Consider the following 26,692-nt stretch of genomic DNA (forward strand, 5'->3'; position numbering starts at 1 on the left):
TTGTATATATATATATATATATATATGTACATATATATAAATACACACATACATATACATATATTCAATTATGCGAACATATGCCTTGAACATCATTAAATACAAGCATGCTGTGTAAAAGATAATTGAACAGGTATATATGTACCCCACTTCGATTCTTTCCCTCGGAAATTTTCACAAACTGAGAAATAACCACTTTTCTACATTAATGCTCATAGTCCGTGCTCGATTAACGACACGACTAAACTTTATATCCGCTTACAACTAAATTTAACGTAAAGACGAAATAACCTGAATTTTTGAAAGTTTTAAAAAAGTAACCGAGGGAAAGAATCACACAAAGTCCTCTTGGGTGTACAGATATTTTAAATTTTAATCGAAATTTCTTTTAAAATCTCTGTATAGAATACTTATTTTACTCATTGTCAGAACATTTTATATTTGTGAGAGTGGTTACAAAGATGCGCATTAGCGATAAATAAATCAGTCATCAAAAAATAAATAAATACACATATACACGTCTACTGATAATGAGAAATAAAAGTTTGATTGAAAAATTAAAAAACACTATTTTATAAATTAAATGTAGTTTAACAAATAAAGTTTTGTAATATAAATTATTGTGATGTATTATTTGGTGTAAATTCGTTGGCGTAAATACTACACTGAGAGAAAAAAAAATAGTTGTGGCAACTGTGGTAATATTGGTAACAATTATAATATCTGTAACTATTTTTACAGAGTGATAGCTACTAAGTACTAATCTAGTACTCAACACTGCCAAAATATAGTTACGGTAACAATATTTGTATACCATTATAATTGATAGTGAAATAGCATCTCAACTACATTAAATATTTACTTAGACCTCATAATTAAAAAGTAAGACATAATAAAACAATTATATTTTTCAATTTTAGCAAACACTTTTTTAAAATAAAGCACACTATATCATAACTAATTAATTATTGTTGAGGTAACTTTAAAAATACATTCAAAATCTTTTCAATAAAGTCGTTCAGCCATGAGCGGTAAATGATCACCAGAGGGATGCAGCAGAATTCAATTTCTCTTAAGAAGAAAACCACTCAGCATATAATAAAATACGCAACATTGCAGAATTCGAATTTCAAAGACAAAAGTAAATGAGAGGAGCATCTCCATAGTACAGTGTTTACTTCTGTACCAAAATTCAGTAACTTTGAAATTCCTAGGAGTTATCTATATTATACATACAAAAATTTGTAACTGTGCATTATAAAATTTTAATGAGAACAAAATATAGTAATATATTAATCATTTTGTAGTTGGTTAATATTGCCTTATGATAATATTACTACATTTTCTTAATTCATATAATTTATTCATTGTTCTTATTAGAACTGCATATATATAATTACAACTATATGTATATTGAGGCGCTATTTAACTATAAATTTATAATTATTGGTATGTGACTTTTTTTCTGAGTGCTATCTTTAACGTGAGAAAATTCTCATAATATCTTATGATATTAAGATTTTGTCATATTTTAAATTTATATGAAGATTTTTGAAAAAATATTTTGAAGTTTTCAGATTTTATAAATTTATTTTAGAAATTATAGAATGAGAAATTTTAGAAATCGTATAGAATATTTCGAATTTACACACATCAACAATTCTAAAAAAGATAAACTTTGTCAGCACTTCAAAAAATTGTTCTGATTTATATGTATACAAAATCTAAGAAATTTTCTAAAAAATTATAAAATTATACGAAAATTCTAAAATTTGCATAAAAATTATAAAAATTTAATGTAAAAAATGTCCACTACCAGAAATTGCTTGAATTAAAGTAATAAGCTTAAGACTCCTGGTTCTTCATCACAGCTCTGTGTGTGTGTGTGTGTGTGTGTGTGTGTGTGTGTGTGTGTGTGTATGCGTGTCAAAAATGAATTCTTTTTTACTATACATAATGAAAATAAGTTCACTTTTTCGCATATATTATTCGTGTTCGATAGTATAAGTACATTATAAAGTATACAATAGGATATATTTAAAACTTTTTTGGTTTATGGAATTTATCAATTTAATGTATAATTTTAAATCTTAATCAACATAAACTGTTTTCATTGAGAACACATAGAATACATACAAAACATAGAATAGATAAACTATTAAATTCTATATTTATTTATTAATATCAATATATCACTCAATTATGTTGATAGTAATACTATAATATATGTATGTACTACAAGAAAAGAATTTATTTTATTTCTTGCTTTCATCATCATCATCATCATCATTCAATCCAACAATTGTATAACACTTACATAATAAAACATTTATTTTTGAAGTAGGTTTTGAAAAAATCTTTCTCAGATATCTATCCGCATATCTTATAAAAAATTCAGGCAACTTTCATATATTAGGTTTAGTCGATTTATCTTACATTTTTAGATAATAATAAATTGTATAATTGCTATATCCATTACGATTGTATGTATATGTCTGTGTTGTGTTTTTTCACATTTTTGAAACTCTTGGAAATTATACTTTTACACGGGTTGACAATATTTACTATTTACACGATCACACATGCAGATCAATATTTATAATTAAAGAAATCTTATCGTAAACATGTAGCATTATGTAATCAATGCGTGCATTCATATGTGTGACGTGAAAATTCAGATTAAACGACACGTACACGAGATTATACATTTTACAAGTTATGTCTAAACTTCGTGCTTTGTATTTTCTAAAAGATTATAGAATATATACCACACCAAGACGCGTTCTAATATAATTTTTTCATATCCATCGGATATAATCTCAAGTCTCAATATTATACAGAGTGTTCGGAAAATAATGATAAATTTTTCGCATAGGGGCAAAATGGACTAAATTGAGAAGAAAAATCCTCTACCATTTTGCAATTTTCGCAACAGTTAACAAGATATTAATTGCTTAAAATTGCCGAAAATTGGTTTCCAATAATTTTTTACTCAAATACTATCAATTTTATAGAAAAACTGCAAGAGACGAAAATTGTTTATTTTCTTCTCATAGAGCTCTAAGAATTTTTTCAGAATTTTTTCAGAATTTTTTAATACCGTATTTCCTCATGTTGGTAAAAATGTTAGTCAATCTGTTGACATTCCCTGATCAATCTGCTGTCAGTCTGTTGACATTCTGCTAACATTTTGCTTACTGGGTATATATAATATATATGTTAAACATAATAAGAATATAGGATATTTAAAAGCCAATCGCAGAACTTATGTATATATGTGTGTATATGTATACACTATACATATATTTATGTGCGTGCGTACGTGAGTGCGTATGTGTGTATGTCTGTGTATACAGCTAGCAAATTATAGTTTTGAAAAAAAGCTGTTTCAACTTATAACAAAGTAATTCATTTTGAAATAATGTATGTAAACAATTTTTAATTATAAATGTTAAATGTGATTTAAATGGGCATCCGGGAAAAAATGTTTTATATATAATTATATATAAAATATTTTTTGCCGAGCACTTTATACATTATATATTTGAAAATGTGTGTATAATTCTACATAGTTTATTCTATAAAATAATTAACATGTAAATAGAATGTTTTAAAAAATGCAACTTTTCGTTTTACATGATCAAAAACATAATGTTTCTTAAAATTACATACATTTAACAGCTTGTAGTTTGATAAAACGTTTTTTCGAAAAAAATTTTACAAAAAAGTACAGTTTTATCTACTTTTTCTTGGTCGAATTACGCGATTTTAAAGCTAAACCTGCATTTGTATAACAACCAACGTTGAAACTCGGAGAAAAACTATCGCAAAAATTTGTTATCTCCCCAATACTGCAGAATTAAATTAAAAACGATCAATAACTTAATGTTAAAAGTACAAATTTCACGCTTTAAAATGCTTTTATAATTTTTGAATCGATGATTCTTTGCCAAATTTTTCAATCCTTAATAACGTAGGTGCAGTCAAGCCCTGGCGAGGCCTGACGGCGTCAGGGTACTTTTTTCGGAAACCTGGCGACGCCAAGATACTTTCCGATAATTATTTAAAACTAATTTTTTGTTTGTGTAATAAGACGGTAAGAAGAAAAAGAAATATTTACCGAAACCTGAATTTCGACATGACAACATGATGTAGTCAACCAAAGGGCTAAATACAGGGTGTCCAGAAAAATGATGTACGAGCCACGTTAGGGCATGGAAGGGGTCAGGGAGAACAAAAAAATCTTATAACATTTTGAGATATTCGCTACAATTTTCGAATAAAAAAATAAAACGTCATACCCAATTTCTTCACTTCTAGATAAGTTGCGTCAATAAAAAAATTTTTTATTGAATTTCCCTCATCCTAATTAGTTAGAACGTGGATTTAGTGTGGTTACAAATCTTTTGACAAAAAAGGAACCAAATATAGACGAATTATCAGCGTTAAATCAAGCCAAAACTTCTCATTAATGGTAAATTTTTAATATTTATAAATTTATATTATACTGTATAATTTTTAAATATTTATATTTGATTCTGTATAATTTTCGTTTTGATGCTTTATTTAAAGTTCAGAGAGAGTTTACCGGTTACGATCAAGGGAGCGCTGAACAAAAAATATTTTAAAAGGGGGCGATGAGCTAAAAAAGGTTGGAAAACTATGGACTAAATTGAATCGAAAAGTTCTATATTATTTTGCAATTTTTGCAGTGATTAACGAGATATTGATTACTAAAAGTCGCTAAATATTAGTTTTTAATAATTTCTAATTCAAATAGTATCAACTTTACAGAAAAACAGCGAGACAAAAATTGTTTATTTTCTTCACATAAAGTTCTGAGAATTTTTTCAGAATTTTTTAATACTGTATGTTCTCATGTTGGTAAAAATAAGAAAATGCAGTATTAAAAAGTTAATAAAAAATTCTGAAAAAATACTTAAAGTTCTACGAGAAAAAAATTAATGATTTTTGTCTCTTGCAGTTTTTCTGTAAAGTTGATAATATTTGAGTAAAAAGTTATTGAAGACCAATATTCGGCAATTTTTAGTAATATCTTGTTAACTATTGCAAACATTGCAAAATGGTACAGGACTTTTCGATTCAGTTTAGCACACTCTATCTACACAAAAGCGGTTGGCAAAACTTTACGGGACACCCTGTATATATGTTATAAAGATTATTCATATGCGAATATTATATTTTTTAGTATTATTAACTAATATACAGAGATTGTAAACGTAAATTGCGAATTCAAGATTAAAATGTGTGTGTGTGTGTGTGTGTGTGTGTGTGCGCGCGCGCGCGCGCGCGCGTGAGTGCGTGTTAAATATATACATATATATATATGTATATATACACACATACATACACACATGTACACACACGCGCTCGTGCGCAATATATTACTTACAGTATTTTCAAAAATAAATTTGAATCAATTTTGTTTTATATAAGTGCGCATCTTTTTTTAAAATTTAATAATAAATATGTGTCGACATCTGCCCAAGATTAAATTTTCATTTAAAAGGAAAGTATTTAACATTTTAGATAAGTTAAATGTTACACAGCTTCATAATTAGGCCTCTAATGAGAAGCCAATTTGGAATTCATTAAAAAGAGTTTCTGTATTATTCATACCCACATTTTCTACATTTTGTATAAATGTAATTATATTCAAATGTTACATTATTTCAACAACTTAAATAAAGACGAATAATCAGATTAAGATAACTATAAAGTTAGATAATATGTGCAAATATTCCAGAGAGAAGAAAAAGATTATCTTATGTTAATACAGTTGATTTATGTTTGACAATAAGAATTCATATTTCTTAAGGCTTCATCTTATTTTACTTTTATCTCGTATATATGCTAATCTTTTAAAAATTTATAAATACGAACGGAACAGAAAAAATTCTTTACAAATCGGAAAAATTCAAGTATAAAGCATATTCTTCCATTCATGTACAAGAAAATTGTGAAATGGTATAGTTTCCTATACAGTGGAAGATCGCAGTTAAATTACATATTCTGATATATAATTATAATATATACTTATATCGTCAAACCATCTAAATCTAACATAATAACAATTTATAAAATAATATGCTATAATAGACAAGAAAAAGTTATAGCGTTAAACTGATCACCATCTATTTTATCAAGACAATGATCAACTCTTATCATTTATGTTAATGAGCTATTGTAGAGATCCGGCACTATAAATATGAATTCAATATTTGTGACGGGTTTTCCATGTTTTCAGTCTACCATCTGGTTGGTCCGATGTCACTTGTAGGTGCGTTGGCTCCTATGAATGGATTTGTGGCAGCCGCTATATTAAAATATTTTATTAGTGAGAATAAAATAGAAATTAAAGAAAAGCACTTCTTATTTATTTTACTATCAGCATGTATTTTTAAAGAACAAAAATATATTATCATTAAGATTAATAAATAATTAAATACAATATCATATTTTTTACAAGTAGTTATATGGTAACTCATTATCATGACTGATAATTCTATATTTTTAAATTAAAGACTTTATAACGAAATTTTCTATTAAATTCTACAAAATATCATAATTTTATAAAGAATATATATGTGTGCACGTATGTGTGTGTGTGTGTATATATATTTATATATACACACACATTCTTTTATTATTATAATAAGTAATGGTATATATATTGTATGTGATTTTATGAAAAATTTCATAAGTATATATTTGTAATGTTTAAATTGGAATATATGTGCAGGGAATGAAAATAACGATCGTTACTTATAATGCATAATACCGTCACAAGTAACTACTTTTTTTGGTAACTGATTGGTAACTTCGTTAAAATTGTTTTGTAATTGTAACGATTACGTAGTTACACTTTTTTCGTAACAGTAACGAATCTTACAGTTACTTTTATGGTTATTTTTCGTTTTTTGAATCTATTTATGAGATAATTTTTTATACATTCAATCTTCAATCTTTGACCGGTATTTGTAATTCGTTTTTTCTTTAAGACTGTTTTAAGCAGGGTTGGTAAAAAACATGTTTTAAACGTGTTTTAAACAGTTTAAAACATGCTTAATTGATGTTTTTAATATGTTTTAAATATGTTTTTTTATAGTACTGTTTAAAGCATATTTGAAGCATTAAAAACATATTCAAGAAGAAACACAATATGTTTTATTCTTTAAAAAAAACATTCTTTAAAAAAAACAGTCTTTACCAACCCTGGTTTTAAGTAATGTTTTAAGATGTTAATACGGGTTTGTGATTGATTTATGACGCCTTAAGAATATCATAAACCAATCATAGAGCTATATTAACATAAAAACAAACTTTATAAATACTAATATTTATTAGGCCGGTTTCATAATCCGTTCTTATTTTAAGATCGTCTTAAAAAATGTCTTAAAATGTTAATATGGCTATTTTATTGAATTATGACATTTTAAGACTGTACTTAAGATGAGCTTAAATATAAGAATTGACTATGAATACCTATCTTAATTGACGTAAGCGATGTCATGTACTACAAAATTTATTGTGAAAAATATCACTTCAATCGGATTTCAAGAGCGAAAATTTAATCGGCGCGTAGTTTGTAAAACTAGATGTGTACACATGTATAAATTTAGTCTGAAATATGATTATGTACAAAGCTCTAGCTCGAACCAAAAGAGCATTAGTTGTGTTTTTACAGCATAGAACGTGATCGGTTCTGCCCTTATATATTGAGATATAATAATCTCAGTCCCCCGCAATTCGCTGGCTCGTGTAAAGTAGCCACAGCAGTGTCTCGCGCCATGTCTTAGCGTCGAGACACTACCGGATCTGCTGATATCGACCTATCATTTTTGTCTTGTTGCTTTTATTAATATTGAAACAAAAAAAAGATATTTCAAAATTCACGAAATGTTGGCATCTCAAGAATGGATCTGGACACGGAATGGAGGAAACCCGCGATACGCATAACCTTTATACAGAAAGCACCCGTGGAAGCCTCAAGAATATTTCAAAATTTTTTAGATTGATCTTATTTCAGCATTAAAAAAGCAATGCAAAAATAACAGATCGTTACTTTTTAAATAACGGTAACTAATTACTTTTTTGAGTTGGTAACGATTAGTAACGTTAATTGTGATTACTTTTAAAAAGTAACTTTTCATTCCCTGAATATGTGTATACTCATAATAAACACATGCACACATCGATACATAAAACAAAATTACTTAAAATAGAAATGTATATTTCTTTCTCGCAGTGTTTAATTTTTAAAGATAAAAGTTTGACTTTTGAAGAAGATAAACAAAAAGAAAAACTAACATAAGATTATAATTGAATGAGGATTTGCATCTTTTCTGGTGCATTTTTAATTTATGAAAACAAAAAAGAAGTAAATTTATATACGAAATGAAATATTGATATACAATCCTGGTGAAAAATTTCGCTGAAATTATTCCACGTTTTGAAACACTTTTCAGCATTTCAAAAAAATTTCAGTTTAATTTCAGCGATTTTTAGCTGAAAAATTCATTTTCAGCAAAATTTTAGAGAAATTTCAGTAAAATTTCAGAGAAACTTCAGTACAATTTTAGCGATTTTTCAATATATATTAACTGAAAAATTCACATTTAGTGAAATTTCAATAAATTTTCAGCAATTCCGAAATGTTCCAAAATATGGAATAATTTCAGCAAAATTTTTTCACCAGGGAAAGAATCATATCTATATTACTTATAAGGAAAATTTGGTATGCGTGTCGATTAGGATATACTGCAGTTTCTTAGATACTTAGTTTCAAATGCGTTCTTTATAGTGACTAAAGCGGTTTCGTTAATCTATCTTGTCTTAAAAAAATATTGAACACTAAATATAGAAGAGAAGGTGGTATTATGGTACCCTATTTACATTTTGTATAATAATTTGGTTAATAATCAATATTTAAATTTAAAACTCAACAATTAAAATTGTCAAAATGTTATTCAATCGATTCTAGACTGAAAGTTATCAAACGTTTTATTATTTAGGATATTTATTACTTAGGACGCTATTTATAAAAATGTGGTGACACTACATAATTGCTCGAAGAGAAACAGAGGTGATAATATGATCTACCACAAAAATAGATTTAAAAAACTGGTTTTGTTTAAAAGAAAAAACAGTATTTGATTACAAAATTAACAAAAAAGTAAAATACCATAGAGTGTATGTATTCAAATTATGTAACTGTACATAGAATATATTTGCATACACTGTATATGTATACAGAATTCTTGCCGCATATAGGCTGTTCAGTACTAAAAACCTATATATGTATATGTAATAAAAACTATAGATTAATAGTAGAGCTACAATTGATTCATAATTATTTATAAAACCTTTGAAAAAGAGACTGTCAGCAATCAGCACGCTTAGGAGACCATATTAGCAAAATGCCACACTATTGTTTAACTCAGCATAACTCGAAATGTACATGGCTAAATAAAACGTTAAAGAATACATTTAAACGTATATATATATGTATTCGTGTGATAATATGTTCAAGTTGAAGAAGAATGAGGAAGTATGTGTAATTAAATGCTAAAATATGACGTAAAAATGTTTCAAAATATTTGAAAGTAAAAATGCGTTATAATAAATGTTGACTATAGCGTATTGGCATATTAGCGTCATGATGTAATGACGAGTTTACTAAGCAAAATACTAAGCAAATATAATTCCATAAGTAATCATTAGAATTCGTCACTTAATAGTGGAGATATTAAGAGAGTCCATTATATCTACACTGGCCATAATATCACCTTTTTCTCTACGCGCAAATAAAAACAAATAAATGAAAATTCCATCGATAGCAAAAACAAGAATGTAGGATAGAATGAAAATAACAAGAAAAAAATGATAGCGAAGAATACAATTACGTAGTGTATATTTGTCTATGACAAAAATAATATGATTTGTATAAACAATTATCGAAACATTTATACAAATTGTAAATTAAAATAATTCTAGTAATTTCTTAAATTAAATATTACGGTTGTGGCTGTGGAAAATTATATAAATTATAGAACTTGAATATTGTAATACTTGAAATATCGAAATGTGCAAAAGTGTAAAAAGTTTGATGACGATGACAATAGAAAAAAAAGGATGACAATAGCATAAATATACATAAATAGTTGTGTATGTGTGCGCGCGTGCGTGTGTGTGTGTGCGTATGTGTGTACAGGATATTCAGCGTAACTGTCCACACGATTTTTTAGATATGTCCGATAGTTAAAAAACGGTTGAAGGATGAATATTTATCTATTTCATGTGGGCTACAACTTGCGGTAAAAAAAATGAAAAAATTCTTTTTAACAAAAAAATTAATGACATCCTGAATTTTTTAAGTAACATCATACAATTTTTTTTATAGTATTGTAGGAGTCTTTAAGATGAATTCAACGCACTATCGAGAATGTCACCTTTATTAATGTTTTATTATCTACTTTTTGATTTTTATTGTTAAATATATTGTTTTATCATATACTTTATACACATAAACACATTATGTATATCATAATATCTATTAATAAAAAAAGAATATAGACGGTATTCATAGTCCGTTCTTATTTCAAGATTGTCTCAAGACGTCAATATGGTCCTCTGATTGGTTCGTGACTTCTTAAGACTGTACTTAAGACGGTCTTGAATATAAGATCTGACTATGAATACCGGCTTATAGGAACAAATTTTAATGATTTTTAACAAATTTTACTGATTTTTAACCCATCGACGGTTGTGTTCAGTCCATAATGCACAAATAGTTTAAAATTATTTTCAATATATCTTTGAAAATCATGTTACAAGTATATATGAACTACAGTCCAATAGCCGGAATTTTATTTTTTGGATTTATCTCCTATAAATTTTTTTTTATAGGAACATTAAAAATTTTTTATACATCGTACACGACATACACTAATAAAAACACCGGACATTTTACTTGAAACCCCGGACGCATATAAAAATGCGTGCAGGTTAGTAAAATTGATCAGAACAGTAAACGAATAATTATTTAACGTTTAATTGTACATAATTATATATCTAATTGTATATATAATTGGTTAATTTATTACATTATATTAGTATAGTAGTACTAATTTAATGTAATAAATTGACTAATTATATATAATCGGGAGTATTCTCCTCACATTTAACTGTGATTAGTCAGTTTTTCACAGCTCAAGGATTACTACGGCTATTGTAAATCAGGACCAATATAGAGTCAAAAGTAAAAAATTTAGAAGATTCTCTAAAATCCCGGATGCGCTCGTAATTATCCCTGATGTCTTTGAAAAACCCCTCCGGATGTGTCTTCAGACGCTCTAAAAAAAAAAAAGAGGGTGTCCGGGGAAAAGAGGTAATCCCAGTTATTGCAGAAGGAGCCAAGCAATTTAAACATTTTTGCTTATATAAGTTAAAAATTAATAAAATTTGTTCACATGAATCACACAGTTTTTCTTTATTAATGGATATTTATGATACATATTGTGTGTTTATATGTATAAAATCAATAAAACGTCAATAAAAGTGACATTCTCGATAGTGCGTTAAATTCGTTGTGAAGATCCTGATAATATTATGGAAAAAATTGTGCTATTTAAAAATTCAAAATAACCTTGACTTTTTTAAATAAAAAAACGTAAATTATTTTATTGTACGTTGTAATCTGCATGAAACAGATGAATATTCACCTTTCAATCTTTCTTTTTAATTATCGGAAGTGTCTAAAAAATCGTGCGGACAATTACGCTTATATAAATATATATTGTATGTATATATATATATGTATATATATATATATAATATATATGTGTATACATGTGTATATACATATATACATGTATACATATATCACATACATGTATACATATATATACGTATATATATGTATGTATATAAACAAGAATGGTAAAAGTTTCTAGACTTCAAATAACACAATAAAATTATATTCTTTAATTTCAGATAAAGTTTACTTCAAAAAATACTTAAAACGTAATTATAAAGATAAATAACAAACAAAAAATTGGAAAACTGCAATAAATGATGACGTCTTTTTAGGAAAAAAAATTAAATTAGTCTGTCATTAAAAAGAACATCTTTAATAATTTTGAAAAACTATAGAGACATCTTTTTACTGATTTTTTTTGGCCAATCAATTTTTAGAATCAATTTTTCGCAGCAAAAAGTATGTATATATATTATTCTTTTTGTTTATATATAAATTTTGTACTTTATAAATTAGGAAATCATCTTGAGCTATCACTAAGTATCCCTATATTTCTTCAATACGTATGTTTATATTATACGTATATTTTAGAGTGTATACAATCATGTGATATGTGTGTATGTGTGTGTGTGCGCGCGCACGCGCGCGCGTGTGTGGGTATATGTGTATGTGTGTTCATGATAAAATAACTAGCTGCAGTGTACATTCGCGTTTAACTAATTTGTTTGCTACACTAATTATATAAGGAATCGCGACAAATACGGATTCTCCAAAAAAAAAATTTAATATTATTCTTCTCAGAAGAACATAAGATGTTCGCGTTTTCTCATTTTGATGATACCTTTCTATTATTAAGAATAGAGATCTGCGTTTGATTTGTGGAAGCATGCATTACTTTTCTAATATAACTTTCTAATTTTTATTTGCGACGAATTGATGGATAATCTATACTAAAAAAAAAAAACTAAAAAAGGATATTGCTAAAGTTTTACACTGTCTTGTTAGAATATAAAGGAGATATAATTATCGACAAATTTTATATACATCTTTCAGCAATGACCTTATTTATATTATATTATTTGTATTGTAATTGAAATTTTAAGTAACCATCGCTAAAGTATATAAGAAACATTAGCATAATTAAAAAATCATTTTACCGTCTTTGTTAACATCTTTTTCTATGTACTATAAAATTGCTATTGATATAAAGAAGTGATAAAATATTAATTAACAAAAAGTAGGCAAGAAAAAATAAAATGAATGATTTGGGACGAGAAACGTGAATTGGATGATCAATAGCAATATGCAAAAGATAAAACTCGTAATATGCATTTTCAAGAACTCGTAATACCAGTTGTATAAATCACACGATCGCCGCCGCTGTTTAGGTTCGTGCTTTCGTTAGCAGTTGACGTTGGTGCTGCTGATCCTGGTGCAGGCATCGCAAATATTGGTTGCTGTATATTAGATGCATTTTGCGATGCACTACTCTGAGGTTGAGCTGTTACAGCATCATCATCGCTTTCTTCTTCCTGTGAAAGTATATTTGGAGAATATCGGAAAATATAATATCTCTCATTTATTTACAGAGTAGTTATTTGAAGTATATTTTATATTTGTTGCACATTGTAAGAGTTACAAATTTTTATTTTTTGATATTGTGATAAATATATTGCCCAAAAAAATTAAAAGATAACTTCTTCTCGATTATTTTTTGTTCATTTTTAAACTGTAATTACTCAGTGAATGATTAACGTAAAAAAGGGTTCTTAAATTTAAAATTTAGATCTTTAAAGGATCTATTATAAGGTGCTTTTGGCCAATTTTTACTCGACTAAATACTCAAAGGCGTGATTAGCTTTGAATAAGGATGTGTTTTGGATATTCAAATCTTAAAATTTGCGGTGTTCCACTGCGTGACAAAAAAATATTTTAAAGTATACAATTTACTCTTTTAAATAAAAAAAAAACATTTGCCCTTTAATAATATTATATTTGACGAAATATTGCAATTTGAACAGTCCCATTTTTTGATGATTGTAGAACTCATAGTGGAAGAAGACAATAATGGCAATTCAAAGCAATCAGCTAGCCAATCAAATTTTGGTCCTACTGTGCATCCCTCAAATTGTCTCACTTGTCTTCTTTCACCATGGTGAGACGATACCACTTGTATTTGCGTAACCTGATATGCATTACGGGGATTGCTCGGTCGAATTTTACACATCATGTGTGATACATGTATGTGTACATATGTCCCCATATGTGTACTTTTTTCAGTAAAATGTGTTGCTACTGATGCCACCCCTTCGCCGTATTATCTTGCGCAATTTTGATTTTTTTTTCATGTTCATATTAGATTAAGAAATTTATTTCTAAATTTGATGTAATGCCTCTTATTAGTCTGTTGTCATCGATAATTTCTGCACATTGGGTTATACAAATGCTGACGATATCATCCTACAATCGTCAAAAAGTAAAGACTGTTTACATTGCAATATCTTGCCAAATAATTTAATATTGTCATAGAGCAATTTTTTGTATTTAAGAGAATAAATAGCATACATTGTATATCAATGATTATGCTCGTAAATTTTTTTGTTATGTGATAAAAAATTACAAATTTCAAGATTTTTGATATCTCAGACACTTTCTTATTCAAAACTAATCACGTCTTCGAGTATTTAGTTGAGTAAAAAAAATTGATTAAAAATATTTTATAGTAGAAATTTTACTCTTTATACATTTAAAATTTTATTCTTTTATATATTTTTTAATGTTAATTATTCACTGAGTAATTACAATAAAAAAATGGGCTGGATTGACCGAGAAAAAGTGATTCCCTAATTTCTTTGAGTAGATAATTCTTTTTTTTTTGCAATTGTAAAATACCAAATAAAGAATTATTTCAGGTTAGTGCTAATTAATAATTATAGTATTAAGGCAACTTAATGCAATTAGATATGAATCTGACAACTTATATCTAAGGCTGGTTATAATCGGTTTTTATTTTAAGATTGTTTTAAGTAATGTCTTAAAAAGCTAACATAGTTCTCATGGCCGATATTCATAGTCCATTCTTATTTCAAGACCATCTTAAGTAATGTCTTAAGATGCTAATAGTTCTCTGATCGATTAATGACATCTTCAGACAGTCTTAAATATAAATATAAACTATGAATACCGGTCTATGATTGGCTTATGACATCTTAAGATTTTTAAGATTGTACTTAAGACAATCGAGAATCATTAAATACCAGCCTAAAATCCTTTAAATCGATTCTGTAAAATTTTTCTTCAATTTTATTCTTAAATGTAAATGTATCTAATATTCTGTCACGTAAATGTATATGTATCTAATATTTTGTAATATCTTTGAATATTATTTGAATTTATGAATAATATCATTTCTGTCTCTATAATAGTTTCCATTTTTATATTCATACCAAGTTAACTTGCTTGAATGACATATGTCATTGAGATGATGGAGGAATTGTAAAAAGCAGATTTCACAATAAAAGAATAAAGATAAATTATATCAAAATGTAAATTTACTTAAAATTTTTTAATTAGCAGAACATGTGATTTTGGAATTGAAGAAATGGACAGTATAAAAGAAACACAAGAGAAAAACGTGTCTGTGTGTGGTTAAAACTTTTTTATTTAAAGCATTTGTGTTCTCTCTCTCTCTCTCTCTCTCTCTCTCAATAAATTTGTACTTGCGGTATCATATTTTTTCATGAAGAATACACGATAAAATTTCTTTATCTCAAATAGTAAAGATGCATTTTTTGATAACACTTTTTAGGCATTCACGGACTTTATCTTCAAAGATACCAGAAGGTTTGTAAGTTATCGCCGTGTTTCTATCCATATAGGACGAGGATACAGTATCAGTGCGCTCTTCGCCCTGATGAAGTCAATGGTAAGGTTCACGAAACGTTGGCATTAGCAATGGATAGAAACACGGCGGTAATCCGCAAACATTCTGGTATCAATAAAAATGCATTACTAAAATAAAAATAAGTATGAAATATCGATTTCATACTATTTCATTAAAGGATTGAATGTTTTTGAGTGGCGTTTTTTTCATAAAAGAAAGATCTATGTCTCTATTTATTAAAAAATTGAATAACGGTTTAAAATGTTAGTAATTTTGATGCACAACAATTTTACGAATTGTCAATCACAAGCGAGGTATATACAGGATGCTTCAGACCTAACGTACCACCTGCTAATTCCTGAAGTTATTTTGAGACTAAATTCTAACATCAAAATGTCTCGAGGCTATAATAGTTTTTGAATTATAATTATTTAAAGTTAGTAAATTATACTGTCTAAAATTGCGCGTTCAGGTACGGCACAACGCAAAATGCTAAAAGTAAAAGCTAATAATTGCCTTCTGTTAATAAATGATAATATAAGATAACGCTCATTTGTTTGCAAAGCAAAATATCAATATTTAAAACAACCAAGAGGCGAGCAAATAAAATATTTAAATAAGCAGATCTTTTTTAACCATTTAGTAAAATAGTAAATATAATATAAAATATAAATATGTTTCGGCTCATAGTCTTCATTAGTTTATAATTAAGATAAAAATTGAAACTTACAAATCTTAAATCTAATTATAAATTGACAGTGAGAGACCAAGTTTGAAACCGGACAGAGAATTTTTGTCTTTTGTTAATATAAATATTACGTAGGCAAAAATAAAATTACTGATATTTCTAATTCTTGATATTTATTATGTTAAAAAGGTATATAGTTTGGATATTATGGTATTAAATTTTCGTCTTAAAATGACTTAAGGAATCTGCCATTAGCAGGTAGTGCGTTAGGTCTGAAACACCCTGTATTCCATAAAATTCAATAACAATGAACCCATTTAAGAAATTGCCATTAACTACAAATACATCATGCATTTGTGCGGAATGAGGCACTACAATAATTCATATTTTACAAATTTACTAAAAAAAAAGTAGCAGTGCACGTAAATATTATAACAAAATATGATGAAGTAAACTATTATTGCGCACGATCTGTATGAAATCGTTCCGACATAATCGAACAATAACAAAAATAGAAAGCAATTTACGACTGCAAAAATGAAGATAATTCAAATCTCGAGTATTATAAAAACTTACCTTGCCAAAACCTCGCGGTTGATTTGTCACAACAGCCTCTGGATTCAGGTTCCGCTATAATACAATAATAACATAAACAAAACCGCTAAACTATGTAAGACTCTTTGTAAAACAAAAGATAACATGCGTGACAATAAGAATTCATGCAATTTCAGTGTTGTTTTACACAAGTAATAAATATACAGCGATTTGTGAAAATTTGTTGAATAAATAGATAATTCTATTTATTCAAAATTAAAGGAATCTAATAAACACTAGCAACAATAGTATTAAAATTAGACTTATGTATGCTAGTATGCGAAATTTTGTTTTTAATTAAAAAATGCAAAAAAAAATTTGTTTGATGCCATCTACATGTGTTGGAATTATATTTTATTTCAGTTATGTGTTCATACGAATATATAGAAACAATTATCAATGTACAAAATTGGGATATATATATACACGTATGTATATATGTATATAAAAGATATCATTGAATTGATAATAGAAAAGGGGATTGTTCAAGAAAAAATTTCAAAAAGTAAAAATGTAAAAAAGCATTGAATAAAACGATGTAAAATAATTTAAATTACAAAAGAAGTTATATATAAGATTATTTTCATTTTTTCAATAGAATGCATTATCTTTTTTACACGTATTAAAATAATTGTGAATGAAACAACTCACTGATATATAAAATCTACTTATAGTTGCAAAGTTACTTATAAAGATCACAAAAGCGTAAATACGTTATCGGTTTTTCTGTACTTCAAGTTATTAAACAGTTTTTTATGAGAAAATTTTATTGTACATTTTTTCATAAAGAACTTTTTCGATAGTATCATTAGTTCAGACATCTCCTTCAATGTGTGTGTGTGTGTGTGCGCGCGCGCGCGTGTGCGTGTGCGTGCGCAACGTGTATCTAATAAATTAAACTTTTATGGCTAAAATTTCAAGAGCTGTGCCAAGCCGTTTATATAAAGCGTTTATAGTGCCTCCAAAAAAAATATATTTGCAAGTTTTTAAATAAATACAAACTTTTATGCGTACGTCGATCATTTGTAAGTTGCATGAACTCCTTAAATCGCTTGTTTTTGCAATTAAAAGTCTACTAAGATATTCATTCCTCGTTGACATGCTTTCCAACTATGTGCCAGAAATTTATTCATAAATATACTCTCTTTTAGAGAGTTTAGATTTGTTATGTTTCAATATTTTTTAAAATTCAACTATAGAATTTATGTTTTGTGTATTGCATTTAGTTGGACATTAATGACATTTAATTGTATTACTGAATTTAAATGTGCACTGTTATATAATACAGGATTTATAATAAGCCTGTCTAAGTTTATTGAGCAAAAGACTTTTTTATTATCTTCATTTAATTATTCGCTATCCTAAGTCTTTCTAATGATACAACTAACCGATCTTACAATTAGTACATGATATAACACTTCCATATATAATAATCTATGGATAGTATTAACGTCTGTTGTTTTATTTCTTCTGATTTTGCTTAGCAAGATAGAAAAATGTTTTGCAAATAAAAACTTGGACAGACTTAATTTAGAATAACTCGCCACTAAACAGATAATGTCTCTTCTGTCGACTAAAGATAAGATTACGGATAACTACGACTGTGTGATTTCAATGATATGTTGGCAATTTTGTCTAAATACATTATCAATGAAACATTTTGAAACAGAAAGTAAAGATATCAATGCTTATTTCCTTAATTATATTCGAATCTTTAAAATCATATTTTTTAAGATATTAACATTCACAATATATTGAAAGAAAATTATATTTTATTGAATTTATCTAAAAACTTATGTCTAAAGAAAGAAAATCTAAAACACCATTGAATTTATGAAGTTGATAGAGAAAAAATATTTATAAATATTTTTGAAACATTATCCATTCATTAACATTAAATGGAAAGCCTAAAAAATTATAGCTATGATTAATGAATCACAAATTTATATGATTTATTTATACTAAATCTACAGTAAGATTAGTAAGAACAATAGACTTAAAAATTCTTCATGTAAATTAGAAATAATATTTGTTTTTTCGTGCAGTATAGGTTATACATATTTGAATAACGTATATTAATTGATAAAAGGTCAGCTTCTACTATACTACATGTGCGTCGTACAAAGACAGGTTTGTAATTAAGTCCGAGTGGGTATAATGGGCATAATAATGTTATATTCATTTAATTCCTCGTATATTACTTTGCAACAAAATAAAAGAATTGTCAGAGAAAGATATATATATATAAAAGGAAGTCATACTAATTTACATATGAAAAAAATGGCAAGAAATATAATACATAATTTTTACAGTTTGCGTATAATTATAAATTATCTCAAAATGTTTCTCATTTATAAAGAGAGAGATTAAACCATAGAAAATAGTATTCTTGCGACTATTGTCTGTATTTTTGTTGATAAAACATATATATTTTTGAATGATGAAATCCAAGAATACAGTTTGAATATTAAAGGTTGATGATAATAAATTTGTAGAAAGGCAATCAAAATAAGAAAAGGAACAGTAAATTTTTCAGTCAGCTTGGTATGATAATTTATAAATAGAAACTTTCTTATGTTTCTTTCTTTTTTATATTTGTTCATGTAAACTTCTTTCTTTTATTGTTCATCCATATTATTTATCGTTATGTATATATTCCATTTTCTTGTATCGCAGTTTTATTATTTGTAAAAAAATCTATAAAAATAAATAACCAAAGTTATATGAATGTTTTTACCTGTAAATTATGGTATGCACCACTATCCTCGGGAGGAGCTGGTTTACATTTACCGCAACAGAAATAGCAACAGCAGCAACAACAGCAACAACAGTAACAACCAGTAATTATTCCACAAATTATAAACAATGCCTGCAATAAAAACGAAAACACTTTTAGATTAGTGTCATATTATTATTTAAATCTTTACTAATGTTAACAATATATACTTTAATGGATTGACATAAAATATAATTTACAGTAATATTATATAAACGTTATACTTTATCAACTTCCTACGTTATATTTTGTTTCTAAATAACCTATTTAAAAGTTCACTTGAATCATATATAAATCATGTGAATATATATATATATATATATATATATAATATATATATATATATACACACACATATATTGTAATTAACTATAATTAAACATAATATATAATTATTTCTAAATTATATAAATATAATATAATAGTTGTTTTATAAACTAAAATGAAATACTGGTTAAATTCTTACTAATTTATACTCTTACCTTGCACCATCCAGATGTGACAACAAAGTAAGCGTTAACATTTTCTTCTCCAAACTGCTCTGCGACGTATAGACCAAGAGATCCATAATTATCATATATATTACGTTTTGTTAGATCTGTCAGTATGGCATGTGCCCTATTTATTTCTTTAAACTGTAAATATTCAATTAGAAGATATCATATTTTGTTACGCTAAAAGTGCAAATAAATTTCAAAATTCTTAATATTAAAAATATTAAGGAAAGAAAATCATTTGCATAATTTAAATTTATAAAAAATATTTTTTTCAAGAGTTTAGAGGAAAGCCCCCCTATTATGAGATAGATAACGCCTAATATGATAGTGGCATTTCTGTTAAACCAATAAATGCTATCTGTCGGTTAGACCATGAATTTATTGCATTTAAGTTGAAAACTATTTAGTCGACAATTCATTATTAGATCGTGCCCTATAGTCGTTGTAAAAAAAAAAAGATTAGAATTTGGATGTTTTCAAGTTTCATTGATGAGTCTGTAAATCTTGTTTGTTATTTGATAAATAAACCATGTAAGTAGAGTTACTTTGAATTAAGGCTTCTTTGAGATGAATTGATCAATGAATTAATGCCTTTGTAAGTCACGCACTGGATATGTTTAGTTGTTTTACCGATATATATTGCTTATTTGTTAGATGAGTTATAACTGTCGTTTTGTTAACATGTCATTCTCATTACCTTTGACGAAACTTATGTAAGTTAAGTCAAATTTTATGTACATATATTAATTAAAATATTAAGCAATGGTCTGCGTTTATTAGTAATATATTGTAATGCTTTCATTTATTATTGTATAGTGTATCAGGAAACACAATGATTTCGCAAATGTAAATTTCTGACATTGAAAAGAATACGAACTAGGATCAAAACGTTCAGAGTTTGTATGACAGATTAAATAAAGGAAATACTTCACATCGAGATCTAGTGCATGGCTTACAAAGGCATTAATTCTTTGATTGACAAGTAAATATTTGGCAATAAATTCCGCATGTAGTGATAGAGTAAGAGTACATTAATAGAAAAATATGGGATATACTGAATTGCTTAATTACAAAAGTTAGATTTAATGATTGTAAAACTGTAAGCCTTGGAACATGCAATATGAAGTACTCAGGTTTTTCTAATATAAAATAACTCATGTTCTTATGATTGAATTTACAATGACAATTGTTGCTGAAGTATGAATGTTATTGTATCAGTAATAAAAAGGATAATCGCGTAGAATGAACAATGAGTGTCTGTTTCTGCAATGCTTGATTCCAACTATTCCTGAAGACGAGTCCTAGGTAATCACATGCTCATTCTGTTCATATTGTGCTCGTTTGTATTTTAGAAACATTAAATAAAGTTTTTGATTGCAATACTGATACACTTTGCACTTTATTGTTGATTTCTCATAGTATTATGAGCACAATTTTTTGACTTTGCGATTCGCTCACTTTTTACATTTCTCTAAAAAAAATTTTCAGAAAAAATATTTAAATTAAATTTTACATTACAGTACTTTAACAGTTTATTAAATTTCCTTCAAAATGACTTATTATTTTTTTCAATTCTGCCCATAGACTTTCAGCACTATAAATGAATTCAGTATCTTATAATAGGAGCATTTCCTCTATATATAAAAGTAAATATATATTAGAAAAGTATATATTATGAAAGTAAATAGATTTTAGAAATTAACCTTTTCAGCTGCTTCTGGATTGTTAGGATTTTTGTCAGGATGGTATTTCAGAGCCAGTTTTCTATAAGTCTTTTTAATTTCTTCTGAAGTAGCAGTTTTTGGAACTTCCAAAATCTGGTAGAGGGAGTCCCCTGCTGTACTAAGAAATAAATAGAGATGTATACATAAATCAGCAAATTTTTGTAACACAATTGACAAAATTAACAAATTGCTAATCAATTTGATAAAAAGTAAGTCTATCATTAATATATTAGACAGCGGAATTTCGAATCTTGAATAATAACTTTCAGATACGTAAATCTATCAAAGATTTTTTACAAATTATATCTGTTACAAATTTTATCAAAAGTAGCATAAAAATAATAGAATCTGTCAGTGGAATAAGATGACGGATTAAATGCAAAAATGTGCAGAATCTTGTAATTTTGTAACTATTTAAATATAGTTTGCTAAAAAATTATTAAGGGCAAATTGCTTGATTTGATAAAAATAGATGCAGCTTAGTCGTGAATGCATTTGATATTGTTTACTGCAATATTATGTTCAAAGTTATCGAAAAATTGCCAGTGTATTACTATAATTCGCTTATTGGATTTATAGAATACTTAAAATAATTCTATAATACTATTCAATTAATTTTATAATACTATTCAATTAATTTATATTTTTATGTCTAAGCTACACAACGAATACCTCGAATATAAATAACAATACAGATTTAAATATAGAAAGAAAATTATATTTAAAAAGCGAAAAAATTTATGACATAATTGTACGGCTGAGAACAAAAAATATCGCAAAAATTACGGTAACCTATCAAATGATCAATTAGACAAAATTATTTATATTCGGATATTCATACGGTAAAGCGTGACAATTCGCACAAGTTTCTATCACGCATAAGTAAAAAATACGTTATTTGCTTATATCGATAAAATTTGTACATTTTGCTGAAGTAGACAGGTGGAAATCAACCGGCGAAAAGATAAAAAAAAACGTATTACTCCAATGTCACAACGACTTAGTCAACCCGTCTTCACAAGAACCAGTGTAACGACGATGATCAACTAGTCGAATAATTTATCAGGGCAATTGTGGCAGTTGAGACCGATAAGGTGTGCAAAATATCAGATGACAGCGCATAGTTATAGTATAGGGCGTCTTCAGTCTTCAATGTCGCGACATATTTTCTACTTACGACATTTTTCTTCTGTCCATGGCGAATAAATCACTGATCAGTCAATTTCTCACGCGAATTATTCAAACAATAAAGTTTGTCCTCAATCGATTTTTTTTTAACGGTACTATACGAACATTTTCTTCAATGTATCGTACGAAAATGCGTGCACTTCTTTCAACAGAAGTGTTCCAGAGCACTATCAGCACCAAACGTACGAAAGATTTTACTCGATTCAATATTTTAGTTCCGCTAGTCAACGCATATGCGCCAAAGTGGCGCTAGGAATAAAGCTCTAGTAGAATACCTTTAATAATCATGCAGGTTCCTTTTCATGCTGACGCTAAAAACTCATATTCAGTTTCTAAATAGATCCGTGATCAAAATTGACGCTAGAAATTAATCAAAATATATATCACACGATTTATTTTGACGTTGAAAATAGGCCTCTTCTTTTTGACTGAACTTTTGCACCAGTTTATCTTGCTTCTTCTTTCCTGCTGGAGAGAAAAGAAAGAAAGATAAACTAGTGCAAAAGTTTAGTCAAAAAGAACAGACCTACTAGCTGGATTAGAATCTTGACACCGTATTGGCTGCGATACTGGCACAGACAGCATTTTCTGGCAGTTAGGAGCGGAATTAGGAAAAAAGCCAAGTGGTGCTTGTAAGAAGAGCAAACGCGAAAACAGGACGCGTGATTGGTCTTCGAAAATTATGTCGGATTCCGGATAAATTCATTTTCTGTAAGTTATAGGCGGAATCCCGAAAAAAGATCACTTAGCTATTGATAGAAGAGCAAACGCGACAATCTGACGTGATTTGCTCTTGAAAATTATATCGGATACCGGATACATCCATTTTTTGGTAGTTAGGAGCGGAATTCAGAAAAAAGACCACGTAACGCTTGTGAGAAGAGCAAACGCGACAACCTGACGTAATTGGTTCTCGAAAATTATATCCGATACCGGAAACATCCATTTTATGGCCGTTATGCTGGATTCACACTGCATTCGATTTATGTCGTACGACGATCTGAAACCAATCAGAAAACAGGATTCCGATGGATTTTGCTTCGAATCATCGGAATCCTGTTTTCTGATTGGTTGCAGAGCGTAGTACGACGCAAATTGGATGCAGTGTGAATCCAGCATTAGGAAAGAAATTCGGGCAAAATCCGACGTGCCGCTTGTAAGAAAAGAAAACGCGACAACCTGAGGTGATTGTTTCACGAAAATTATCGAATACAGGAAACATCCATTTTTTTTTTTGGCAGTTACATGAGGAATTCGGAAAAGACCACTTAGCGCTGGTAAGAAGAGTAAACGTGACAACCTGACGTGATGAATTTTAAGAAATTATATTGAATACAAAAAACATTCATTTTCTGACAGTTACGAATGAAACTCGGGAAAAAGTCACGTAGAGATTACAAGAAGAGCAAACGCGACAATCTGATGTAATTAGTTCTCCAAAATAAAATCGGATATGGGAAACATCCATTTTCTGTTTATTAGGAGCGGAATACGGGAAAAAGTAGCGCATATAAGGAAAACAAACGCGACAACCTGATGTAATTGGTCCTCGAAAACTTTTTTCCGATATCGGAAACATCCATTTTCTTTGACAGTAGGAGCGGAATTCAGAAAAAAGCCCGAGGAGCGATAGTAACAAAAACAAACGTGATAACCAGACGTGATTGGTTCCTGAAAATTATAACGGACATGCTGGATTCACACACTCTATCCGATTTGCGTCGTACGACGCTCTGCAACCAATCAGAAAACAGGATTCCGATGGATTTTGCTTCGTATCATCGGAATTCTGTTTTCTGATTGGTTGAAGAGCGTTGTACGACGAAAATCGGATCAGTGTGAATCCAGCAATACCGGAAACATCCATTTTCTGGCGTTATGCTGGAATCACACTGCATCCGATTTGCGTCGTAGGACGCTCTGAAACCAACCAGAAAACAGAAATTCGATGGATTTTGTTTCGTATCATCAGAATCCTGTTTTCTGATTGGTTGCAGAGCGTCGTACGACGCAAATCGGATGCAGGGTAAATCCAGCATTAGGAGATCGGGAAAAATCTGACGTGCTGCTTGTAAGAAAAGCAAACGACAACCTGACATGATGGTTTCGCCAAATTACGTCGAATACCGGAAATAATCAGTTTTTTTTTGCAGTTAGGTGTGGAAGTCGGAAAGAAGATCACGTAGCGTTTATAAGAAGAGAAAACGCGACAAACTGACATGATTGGTCGTCGAAAATTTTTCGGAAAACGTAAACATCTATATTTTTTTTGGCAGTTAGAGGAAAAAAAAGAAAAAAAAGACCACTAAGCGATTGTAAGAAGAGCAAACGCGACAACCTGACGTGATTAGTTCTCCATAATTATATCGGATACGGGAAACATCAATTTTCTGTTGAATAGAAACAGAATTCAGAAGAAAGCCAACGTAGCGCATATAAGAAGAGTAAACGCGACAACCTGACGAGATTGGTCACGTACAGCAGACTCAAATGCATGGAGCAAATCCGTGAACCTTGGCTGCTATTGGTGTATTATTCTAAATCATCCAATAACAGCGAAAGCTCAGGGATCCGATACGCAACTGTTGAACAGACTGCAAACGACCATTAGTTCTAGAAAATTATATCAGTTACAGGAAAAATTCATTTTCTGGCAGATAATAATGGAATTTGGAAAAAAGCCAACGTAGTGCTAATAAGAAGAGCAAACGTGACAACAGGATATGATCGGAACTCGAAAATTATGTCGCATAACAAAAATAGTTGTTTCTTTTTGGCAGTTAGGAGCGGACTTCCCAATAAACCACACGTAGCGCATGCAGGAAGAGGAAACCCGACAACCTGACGTAATTGGTGGTGATCAGCAGATTTAAATTTTGTGATGCAGAACCGCGACCACTCGCAGCTATTGGTGTATTATTCTAGATGAATCAATAACAGCGAAGACTAACGGATAAGCTCCAAACCAGTTGAGTCAGACCATTGAGACTGAACGCGACCATTGGGTCTCGAAAACTATATCGGTTACTGGAAACGTACGATTTCCCAAAAAGAAAAGGGATCACCCTTTGGGTGGCTCTAGATACTATTCTGGATGAGAAGAGGGAACAATTTGGGTGCCTCTAGAGACATTCCAGGAAGAAAAAAGGAATTATTTAGATGGCTCGAGACTTTCCTGAATGGGACCACTGACGGCGTAGTATTACTGGGCGTTTTTTTTTCTTTGGTTTTGTTTTGAAGTTGGGGCACCACCGAAAGGGCGAAATTCCACCGGAGCATCGACGCACCAGAGGTGCGTGGAACACCAAGAGGGAGTCCCCTCCTCATGGGGGGTCACTCCTAGGGGGCTGATCCCGATTGAGCACGTCTTAATTGGACACCAACAATCACAGCGACCAGTGCTTAAAAACTATGTAGTTTCAAGCGCTGTGAATGGCTCGTTTCCAATTGAGCCGTGTCCAACTGGGAGCCACCCCTCCTAGAGACCCCTAGAAACTCTTGTACACCCCACTCTTGGAACTTGTGGAAACCTGTCCTAAGATGGCTCTCCGCTAGGGTTCTCG

The 26,692-nt window shown here is 29.0% G+C and overlaps 1 protein-coding gene across 2 annotated transcripts; it reads right to left on the reverse strand.

Annotated features, from left to right (window-relative positions):
- Positions 1–6,203: 6,203 nt before the first annotated feature.
- LOC108767224 (Cysteine string protein) lies at positions 6,204–23,321 on the reverse strand. 2 transcript variants are annotated; one of them, XM_018516961.1, is made up of 7 exons: positions 23,119–23,321; positions 21,921–22,059; positions 20,203–20,355; positions 19,682–19,813; positions 16,927–16,980; positions 13,131–13,311; positions 6,204–6,337 (listed from the first exon to the last, which is right to left on the reverse strand). In XM_018516961.1, the coding sequence occupies exons 1-7, from the start codon at positions 23,136–23,138 to the stop codon at positions 6,270–6,272; spliced, it is 747 nt and encodes a 248-aa protein (XP_018372463.1). In that variant the 5' UTR covers positions 23,139–23,321; the 3' UTR covers positions 6,204–6,269. The 2 variants fall into 2 exon arrangements, with proteins under 2 accessions (XP_018372463.1, XP_018372464.1); XM_018516962.1 differs by lacking the exon at positions 16,927–16,980.
- Between the last annotated feature and the right edge of the window lie 3,371 nt (positions 23,322–26,692).

Source organism: Trachymyrmex cornetzi, unplaced genomic scaffold (assembly GCF_001594075.2).
Source record: "Trachymyrmex cornetzi isolate Tcor2-1 unplaced genomic scaffold, Tcor1.1 scaffold67, whole genome shotgun sequence".
NCBI lineage: Eukaryota > Metazoa > Arthropoda > Insecta > Hymenoptera > Formicidae > Trachymyrmex > Trachymyrmex cornetzi.